General features: G+C 40.1%; 1 protein-coding gene across 2 annotated transcripts in view; it reads right to left on the bottom strand.

The window, feature by feature from the left end:
* Positions 1–10,961, bottom strand: part of CEP192 (centrosomal protein 192kDa) — a 107,746-nt gene that overhangs the window by 10,984 nt on the left and 85,801 nt on the right. For both annotated transcript variants that reach the window (XM_014540285.1, XM_014540286.1), the window contains exons 35-41: positions 9,306–9,481; positions 8,390–8,513; positions 6,607–6,712; positions 5,715–5,922; positions 3,487–3,566; positions 2,828–2,923; positions 326–445 (exon numbers count right to left, since the gene is read on the bottom strand). In XM_014540285.1, coding sequence (XP_014395771.1) covers positions 326–445; positions 2,828–2,923; positions 3,487–3,566; positions 5,715–5,922; positions 6,607–6,712; positions 8,390–8,513; positions 9,306–9,481 — 910 coding nt within the window. The remainder of the gene's footprint in view (positions 1–325; positions 446–2,827; positions 2,924–3,486; positions 3,567–5,714; positions 5,923–6,606; positions 6,713–8,389; positions 8,514–9,305; positions 9,482–10,961) is intronic.

Below are 10,961 nucleotides of genomic sequence, written 5' to 3'. Positions count from 1 at the left end.
GCAGGAAGAGATTGGACAAAAATCTTACACCTATGGATGAGGACAGTGGCAGGGGATAAGGGCATGGGGTGGGGTGGGAACCAGGTGGAGGGGAGCTATGGGGGAAAAAAGAACATCTGTAATAATCTGAACAATAAAGATTTATTAATTAAAAAAAAATAAAGATAAATGAAAAAATTAAGATAAGGCTATATAGCATTATTAATGAAATTAGAATAATATCAGGAAAATATTCTGCATTTTCAGGCCAGTTTTTCATGTCAGTTTCACTTATATTTTCAATATACACACACAATAATTTAATTAAATTTAGTGTAATACTCACTTGTCCAGAAAGTTGAAATCTCAAGGTATGTTTCATGTGAGGCTCTGTCAGGGGGTGACATTCAACATCCCAAAACTGGGCATAATCCCCTTTATCTCTGGGCAAAAATGTAACAGAGACCTATAAAACAATACATCCAGGAGAAAAGTTTAGACACTGAACCTTACACACATGTAGTTAAATTACCAACTCAAAGTGTTGGCATGAAAAATTAAAGGGAAAAAACTTGCATTGGCTAGTTTTTCCCCTAATTAAAAAAGAATTTGAACAATTGTGCTTTTAGTAGGCTTGTTACTGTACCAGATCCAAAATATATTTTTCTTTAAGGCTTTATGTAACATATTCCTAAAAATGTAAATTTTCTTAATTAAAAAAAAAAGTCATCAAAAATTCTGTGTGAGTCCTGGGCATGTGCTGTACCTATTGGGCCAGCTGCATACATTTCCACCCATTCTGGGGCAGCAGTCTTGGCACATGGGTGTCCCTAATGAACCTTGAGAAGTGACCCTGCCAGTAACATTGTGCCCCTCCCTTTTTCTCAGGCCCTCAATCTGCTAGTCCCAAAGCCTTGAACTAAATGCAAGTGGAAACAGAAAGCCTTCTCCTGGCATATTAGGGCAGCAGGACAAGGGCTGCCCAGTGTGTCCAAGCAGAGTTGAGCAGACCCTGCCTGCCCTGCCTAATGCTGAAGCCAGGGGGAGCTGGAGATGCCCCTAGGTGGGGGTTGTTGGAGGTACAAGTGGGGAGGGATCTTGCTGGGGCCGGCCTTGGTGTCCACCCTGCCCTGTGCAGTATTTATTGCTAAATTATTGTCTACCATACCACTAAGCATGGGCCAGGCCCTGGGAATTATTGCTGCACACAGTGTATGCTTATGCTATATAAGGTTTTCTTTATATTGTATGTGATCAATAAATACGTTTTAAAGAGAAAAAATTCTAGAGATGTACATCTAATTCCAGACACACACTGTGTTCACTGCAATGCTTATACCCTCTGCTGGCCTAGTGGTAAAGGACTAAGCCCAGCACACAGTCACTGACCGGAGAGGAATGAAAGGACACAGAAAATGCAAAGGAAAGGTAGGTGCATAACAGGAGGTAGAAAAGACAAGCACCACTATGCTACATACTAGCAGCTTTTCTTATGATTAACTTCAGAACATCCGTCGACCATTTACACTGACCGTACAACTCAAAGTTATAAATATGAACCGTATGCATACAATCTGTAAAAAGCTCAATAATGAGAAAGTTGTAATATTTAAAAATGGTGTTTTATAAAGTTTACCAGCATTAACAACGAACTTTATCAAAGAATTCAGTGTGAAAAATACTGACTACTAGTCAGGGTGACAATGAATCAGTATTTGAGTCTGAACTTAACATTAAAACACTTACATGACCTAATTTCTGTCACTATATAACATAAGTGACAATGCGGCCAGCAAGCCTGAGAGCATGGAGGCAAAGGCAGAATACTGATCGAAATGAGGTCAAGATTAGTGAGTTATACTGTTAAAGATGCTTTGGACATTTAGAAGATTAAGAAAGAAGACAACCATGTCCTAAATGATGAAAATATACAAACTATCAGGAACTACAGGGGGGCAGTACCACGAATTAGACAAATCCTACTTACACCTCCTTACAACACCAAAAAAATAGAGAGAGAAAACCTAATATTATTGCATGTCACACAGTGGGAACATAATGGGCACTTTAACATTCATTAGCTCATTCAATCCCACAAAAAACTGTCTGATGCTTCAAAAAATTATTGTGTGCATCTTTTAAGAATTAGGTTGTAACTAATTTTTCCCTCTTCTGGAACACTATTATATATACCAATAATTGTGCTATTTGGTAATGCTTCCATAAATGGTCCCAGAATGATGTGCCTTGTTCCCCTGGCCCCACCTTAAATTAAGAAACCAGACCTAAAATTCATTGACAAATGTGATCTGACAAGATGATATGTGTTGCTCTGGGCCAGGATATACAGTATGAACACAACAAAAATCACGGAGGTTACATTTCTATGTTAAGTATCATGTGAAAAATTCCTGGGAGACAATCTAATTCTGTACCCTCACTTTTCTTTTTTTACAGTTTTACTGAGATATAAATCCACATACCATACAATTCCCCGGTTTCAACAGGTTTTTAGTGTATCTCCAGAACTGTGTAACCATCACCACGAAGCTATTGTCTAAATTAGCACTACTTGAAGTAGGTTCTAAGTACTAGCAGCCTGCAGCCATATGAAGTGCTTATATCAGAATGTACATCGATCCCACGACCAAGCATGGTATTTTGTTTTGCTGTTAGGGAGCAAGACTTTCTGCTGCAGGAAGCAATCCACTAACTTGTGTAAGCCTCTTCTCCTGTGGCGGCCTGGCTGTGAGCAGCACTGGTCTAGGTGAAGCAAACGGCTCTGCTGGAAACACAGGAGACACTCCTGGCCAACACTAGCTGGCTGTAAAACCATGTCAACACTCACCTTTTGGGTGCCATGGCTTTCCATTATTCCCGAAATAGGAGAACATCTGAATGCTGCATAAGTAGCTCTAAAAACATCTCCACTTTCATCGACTGCCTACAAAGTAATCATTTAAACAAGCACATGAAAAAAAATGTAAGAAAGGCCACGGTGTTCTAAACAACACACACGACAACACTCAATTCCAGCATGGCCCACTGGCAGAGATTACTTGCAGTATACAGTAGGCTAACACTCCGTGGCAAAGAGCATTAAATTCTGCCTCCTGCACTAAATCCCACTGGTGGCAAACACACAATGGTACGCAGAACCTGGAGAGAAAAGTGTGCGTGCATGAGCACACACACTCTGTTCCATTCTATAACAAAATTTTTTCTATTTTTCAAACTAAAGTTATTTCAGATAAAAATCAGGGCTGTAGGAGATAGCATTAAATGGAGCAAGTACATTTTTCACATACATTCTCTAATTTGACTCTCAAAACCACCTTGCAAAAAAAGACAGGGGCAGGTATTAGCCCAACCTGTAGAGAAAATCAAGTAAATGAATTAGGAACAGAAAGCCAATAATCTCAACCTATATTCATAATTCAACCTTTGAAACACCCTCCCTAAAGTTCCAACAGTAAAACAAGTATAACAGCAGCAATGATTACTGACCTTGACATAAGGTGGAGCTAAAGATGACAGATACCACTTTATTTCTGTGTTACCATGATTCTGAAGTTCCAGATAATTTTCTAAAAGGAACACATGTACAACAACTCAGTCTCTTGGAGAGGTAAGTAAATAAGCAGATTATTGTGATAATTACCATGGCTGCCTCATCACAGAGAAAAATATAATCATTAGATCCCTAGAGAAGCCCTACAGGAACTACTTTCTAACAAAATCATGTTTGACAATATCTTAACTTGGATTTAATCAAAGTGCAATGCCAAGCTACTGAAAGGCTTAATTTTAAGCAAGAGAGCAATAAAGTGATTTCCATGATTAAGAAATGACTGGCTGCAGTGGAGGAGAGACGGCAAGGGGTCAGAGTGAAAGAAGGAGCCCTGGTCAGCTGTCACTGCAGCATGCGGTGGAGATGATGCATGAGTAACTTGAACTGCAGCAATGAGAGGAAAAACAGTGAGCAGATACGGGATTTATTTTGAAGACAGACTGTAAAGGACTAGCTCATGGACTGGATAGGAGGGAGGGAAGGAAAGGAAAGGATAGCAGCTTCCACCCAGCCAGCATGGCTCAGTGATTGAGCGTCAACCTATGAATCAGGAGGTCAGGGTTCGATTCCCAGTGGGGCACATGCCTGGGTTACAGGCTCAATCCCCTCTGTGGGACATCCGAGAGGCAGCCGATCAATGATTCTCTCATCATTGATGTTTCTATCTCTCTCTCCCTTCATCTCTGAAATCAATAAAAATATTTTTTTAAAAAAAGAAAGGAGCTGTTAAATACTGTTAAGAGATGTGAAGGACACATACTAAGGAGGGCTGGGAAAGAGCCTAGTGTTGTTGATATGAGAGTTGAGCTCATGAATCAGTCAGCATGTCATTTTCTCCAGCAATGTTCTGCTGCTAAGGTATGAACATGGAGTAGGTAAACAATTGGTTTTAACATGGGTTAGGATTTTGCCAGACAGGAATGTGGGGGGAGAGGGGCACAAGGAAGTTAAGAATGTGAAGCAGTAATTATAATAGACCACAGAATTCAAGGAGGGTTATCAGAGAAGCAGGATGTGAGTAGGGTGATGGAGAGTGGAAAGGTAGTAGGATCAGTAGCCTGGAGGTCTGAATGAGGTCAAAGAACTGCTGTAATTCCTAGAGTAAGTGAGCTGGAAAGACAGGAGCATGATGTTCAGGAAGTGACAAGCTTGAAACTGAGAGAGAAAATATGGCATAGCTATTGGTGATGGCAAAATCTAAGAGGGGACTGAAAGTAGGAAACTGAGCTTAAGTGGAAGACAAAATCAATGAAAGAGACCAGGAGCTAGAGGGCTAAGTGACAGATGGTCCCAAATTCTTTCTAATAGGTCCCACGTATAATCCTAGTCCTTCAAACTGAAGAGAGAAAGAGAGAGAGAGAGGCACAGACACACACACACACTGACATCAGTGACAGAGCAAGGCTCTTCCCACTTTCCTCTCTTCTTCAGCTAACTTATTTGCAACTAGAGGCCCAGTGCACGAATTTGTGCACCATTGGGGTCCCTCGGCCTGGCCTGTGGGATTGGGCCGAAACCAGCTCTCCGACATCCCCCGGGGGGTCCCAGATTGTGAGAGGGCACAGGCCAGGCTGAGGAACCCCACCAGTGCACGATCGGGGCTGGGGAGGGAAGTAGGAGGTTGGCCAGTTGGGGAGGGACCACAGGAGAGCTCCAGGGCGTGTCCAGCCTTTCTCACTCAGTCCCAATTGGCCAGACCCCAGCAGCAAGCTATCCTACCAGTCGGAGCCTCTGCCCCCTTTTGATCAGTGCACGTCATAGCGAGCAGTTGGAGGGACTTAGCATATCATTAGCATATTATTGATTGGTTGAACAGATAACTGGACAATTAGCATATTAGGCTTTTACTATATAGGATTCTAGTAAAAAATCTAGTGAGAGTTGGAAAAGGATGGTTCTGACCATATAAAATCAAAGTCAGCATGTAGTTTTCTCCAGCAATGTAAGACTCTTGGAATACACAGATTTATTAATTCCTTATAGTTATGATTTTTAAGCTCCCCCAAATCCATCTCATCATTGAAATGATTTCCAATAATTACGTGATTTTGTCCTGAAGGGGGTAAAATTTTGTACCTATCACTAACATATGGTTAACTAAGAATACTACATGCACTCAATATGTCAGTAGACATTTGAATTAAATAATCTTGTGATACCATACCTGAAGTTTCACCAGGTTCTGTTGTAGGAAAAGTAACAGTCTTATTTCTTATCTCAACTTTTGTGGAAGGTGGCTTTGTCATTGGTTTTACAAGATGTCTAGTTAAAGGCTCAGTAACTGGAAAAGGGATTCCCAATGGGTTGGAGGCCAAACGAGTGAGAAGTTCTGCTTGAGTCAGGTCTTCTCGAATTTGAACTTTCACAATTTTCTGAAATGAGCCAAATAAAGGGATAAGACACAAATGTAGCTGCAACTTTTTAAAAAATATATATTTTATTGAATTTTTACAGAGAGGAAGGGAGAGGGATAGAGAGTTAGAAACATTGATGAGAGAGAAACATCGATCAGCTGCGTCCTGCACACTCCCCACTGGGATGTGCCGCAACAAGGTACATGCCCTTGACCGGAATCGAACCTGGGACCCTTGAGTCCACAGGCTGACGCTCTATCCACTGAGCCAAACTGGCCAGGGCGATAGCTGCAACTTTTAAAGAAACAACTCTTATTTTGAAGTCATGGTAGAGAAAAGTAGTGCCATACAAAATAACTTGATGAATTTATAAATTAAAATTTATTCAGATCAAAATAAATCTTTGACTTTATCCCCTGTCCCTGAACTCCCCATTTTTCAAAGCAAATTTTATAAACTAATAATGGCTTCTAAGCCCCACTCTCCATTCCTGCCCCCACCCAGGGAAATCATTCAGATCACTAATGGAAAATCTCTGCACTAAACACTCTATGTGAATAAATCTGGTTGGGCTGAAAGAGCAGACACCTTCATATCACTTCTGAAATGTAAGTGCTAATAAGAATTACACCACTTAAGATACAACACAAGTTAAGAGAAATGTTGCTCAAAAAACAAACAAAAAAAAACATTAACAAGTACCTTCTGTCCATTGTCACAGTGAATATAGATCAAACCACTCCATGGGAACATTGATTGTTTTGTGGATGAGGAGGAATTAGGGCTCACAAGAATCTGTAGCTTACTCCTTAAGAAAAGAATGTCATAATGAAAACCAAGAATATCCTACACTTTAATAGCAAGAACAACAAGAGTTATAAATACTATCCTATCAATAACCAACTATTTCCTTATTGCTCAGAAAGAGCAGATAACAGAGGTGAGCTCCCATGCACATCTGATTTTGCATCAGCTCCAACTCTGTGACTAACAAAAAGTTAAGTAGCATGAAACCCTGAACCTAAAGGCAAACTCCCATGAAAACAGACCATACCGTAGAAATACCATTTAAAAAGCAATTCAAAATTAAAATATTTAGAGAAAAGAACATATTTACAGCAAAAAACCAATACAACAAAGCTCTAAGCCACTTGCGAATAAAGAATGATACTGTCACAATACAAAGGAAATGTAATGTAGGTGGGGAGAAAACTGAAAGGGAGAAGACAAAAAAGGAATGAAAACAGATTGTTTCTCCCCTCCCCACCCCCCATTACTAAAATTTTCTGTGTTCATTGTTCTCTTCAAGAGCTATGGGATGTCAAAGAACAAATATGGACAATACAGCCAGATCTGTGACTTAAACAAATCCCCAGTTACAAAAGCTACTTTGGTACAGGTCAAAAATGGCAGAGAAAGATTATTTCCACTGCTAATAGCTAAACACCTGGGACAATGGAAAAAGTTGTTTGTGAACAACCTGTCCTCATTTCTCTAAATTTTCAACTATTAATTAGTAAATGTTTAGTTGACTGCTTTGGTCCGAGGAGTATTTCTCTGGAGTGTCCCTAACCATACCTCACCTCAGGTCTTAGTCAAGTAAATGCATACTCCATCATTTTGCTAAGTAAATAAACTTCATGTTGTTGTTCCGCAAAGTTGCTATTGCTAAATATGAAGCAACTATCAGACGTGAAGGTTCTGTGCTGACCCAAACACGGTCCCTAAAAAGCTACGGAGCTGTGATAGGCTTTATCTTCTCCTATCAATAATTAAGCTGCTTGCCGAAACCGGTTTGGCTCAGTGGATAGAGCGTCGGCTTGCGGACTGAGGGGTCCCAGGTTCGATTCCGGTCAAGGGCATGCTCTGTAAAAAATCAATAAAATATATTTTAAAAATAATAATAATAATTAAGCTGCAAAAAGAGGGTAGCTGCTTATCAACATCATACCCTCAAAGACTTCCTTCTATCTCAGAATAGTCTTTGCAGAAAATGGCAAGGTAGGTTTGTGGGTCAGACATATTAAGTCAGAAAAAGCTTTGTCTATAAAATGCCCTTCAGACAAAACCAGCAGAATAAGTGAGTGAAATCCAAGGTAATGAAAGGCAGAACATCTGGGCTTTAGAGACCATCACCCCTCATCATAGCCCCAACTGTATCTGTTGCTTTGTAATTTTGTAGCCAGAGTAATATGCCAGAAAACATTCTCACGTCTTCCCTCTGGAACTCTTTCCTACCTCTCACGTCTTTCTTGACCTTTAGGCTGTATACCATATTTGGCTACAGGCATGATCTTTATTGCACTAAGTAGCATGAGTCTTGAACTCACTGTAAGTCCCACAGAACCACACATGGCACACTGCACAGAGTCAGCACATGGCAAAATTCTACTAATAAATTAAAACAGCGTATTATTTGATCCTTAAAAGATTACCACGCCAGCATCTGAATAACACACCCAGAGAAAAGAGACGGCATACTTACTCTGGCTCAATAAATCCATGTTGTGGTGTGACCGTAAGGCAATGTGCCGGCCAGTACAGTTCAAATTTCAGTAACCTAACAGAATTATTTAAAATCTGGAAACGTCCAGTTTTTGCCAGGTCACCTATTATATCAGATAAATAAATGTTACTTTCATTTAGCATTAGTGAATAAGACCCAGTTAATAAACAGTAAAAATAAATCCTAAATAAGTACACTAGTAAACCAGCTTATTGTGCTTTCTCAATTGCCCAGTTACAGGAATTTCAAATTCCTGTTGAAGCAAGGCCATCTGTTTACTCTTGGAAACGACAAAGATACTGAACAAAGTGCAAATACTGAACAAAGGGAGAGAGAAAAGGAAATCTGGAAATTGTTATTACCGCCTGGTCTTATCTTGGGCACATACATAGGTACCAGATTTGTTCCTACTTTACCAACTATATCAATGTTAAGGCTAAAAAAGGCCAAGTGCCAAATGGTTTCCTTGGGGCAGAAGATGTGGTGGAAGGAAGGGACCATGGGTCCTAAGTGGCTCTGCCGTACGGGGAAGTGGGAACTTGGACTGAGGGCCATGGCCTTTGTCAGGATGATGCTGTGGTCAAGTCTGAGCTGGGTCTCTAGTAGGTGAGAGGAAGACCTATGAAAGCCACTGGCTGCATGTGCATAAAGTCCACATATATATCCTAGATGAGCCAGGGGTACAAAGTAAGTACAGCAGGGTTTCAGAGGGCATTCCTGTCATGTTTTCACCGACACTCACACGCAGAAGAGGCTACCAAAATCAAGTGTTCGGGGTGGACAGTCCACCATGTGCATAAAGTCCACATATATATCCTAGATGAGCCGGGGGTACAAAGTAAGTACAGCAGGGTTTCAGAGGACATTCCTGTCATGTTGTCGCTGACATACTCACACGTAGAAGGGGCTACCAAAATCAAGTGTTCGGGGTGGACAGTCCAGATTTCTTCAGAGGATGATTTCTCTTGAGGTGGGTGAACAACTTGTGAAAGTGGAGAACTTTGAGGACCTTTAACTGGTAAAACATCCAAAGAAACATTGCCACCATGTTTCCCAAGACCGTCAGATTCACTACAGAAAAAAAGAAATAAAAAATCAAAAGTGATAAAAAGCCAGATCATGTCACGTTTTTATATTAATTCTGCATAAATTTCAAAACATTTAGATAAAACTGAAAGTGCGTTACATACTGTGTATTTTTCAGGGAATTAAAATCCTTCATATTGTGTATACTTAAAGTAATGTATAAAAAATACAGAATAGGTCATATACTATTATACTAATTTTTACTAAGATTACTCAATGATTTAATTTCTTTCCTGCTTTGACTTCTGCATGCCATCTAAGGTCTCTTACAAGGATTTACTAGAAAATTAACCAATATTAAAAATTAAAAAAAAAAATTAAACTCTTAATGTATCTCTGTTTTCATGATGCTAACACCAAACACCTTAAAATAAGAAAGTCTTTTGGGAAAAATACCACAGTAAAAAATGCTAATAAAATTTAACAAGTTTTTAACTAAGTGTTGAAGCAGTGTTTTCAAATAAGCCTTAGATTACAAAAAAAGTAATTCAAAACAAATTTGTAATCACAAAAGCACATGGATTAATTGAAGTTCAACTGTGCAGAATCCAAATTCTCCTACTCTACAGTGGAACATCTTTTTTTTCTTTCTTTTTCTTTTTAAAAATATATTTTTATTGAATTCAGAGAAGAAAGGAGAGGGAGAGAGAGATAGAAACATCAATGATGAGAGAGAATCATTGACTGGCTGCCTCCTGCACGCCCCTGACTGGGGATCGAGCCCACAACCTGGGCATGTGCCCTTGACCGGAATCGAACCCGGGACCTTTCAGTCCCCAGGCCGACACTCTATGCACTGAGCCAAACCAGCCAGGGCAAGAGTGGAACATCTTTAAGTTGACACTCAGCACAGAGAAATCCGCTTTACCCTTGCTCATTGCCCTCTCACCCCCTCCTTTTCAAAGCAGGCCTCTACTGCCCCAGGGAAATGGAGGCACCTGCCAAATGTAGGGAATAATTTTAAGAAATAAAAATGTTTATTCTTGGCTTTTTGGCTTCCTAAGAACCAGTACCAGATAATAAGTGACTTTTAAGGTAATTTTTCATATATGTAACTATATTTAATTCATTCTTTGACTCAATATCATAGAAGAAAATTAACATTGTAAGTATAGGGGAAAGAAAGCAAGCTGGCTGACCTAGAGGCATCGGGTGATGAAGGTGAGTGCATGTGTCAGCAGTGAACTTAGTGGCACTGGGACTTGCAGGGAACTCTCAGGCAAACACTGGGCCCAGGAGGCAGCCCATGTGATGAGAAGATTGGTTAAAAACAGAAGGATTGCCCTAACCCAGGGGTGGGCAAACTTTTTGACTTGAGGGCCACAATGGGTTCTTAAACTGGACCGGAGGGCCGGAACAAAAGCATGGATGGAGTGTTTGTGTGAACTAATAAAAATTCAAAGTAAACACCATTACATAAAAGGGTACGGTCTTTTTTTTTTTAGTTTTATTCATTTCAAACGGG

This window comes from Myotis brandtii, unplaced genomic scaffold (genome assembly GCF_000412655.1).
Source record: "Myotis brandtii unplaced genomic scaffold, ASM41265v1 scaffold240, whole genome shotgun sequence".
In the NCBI taxonomy this organism is placed as follows: domain Eukaryota; kingdom Metazoa; phylum Chordata; class Mammalia; order Chiroptera; family Vespertilionidae; genus Myotis; species Myotis brandtii.
The sequence above is the reverse complement of the archived record's forward strand: the minus strand, read 5'-3'. Positions and strand labels throughout refer to the sequence as shown.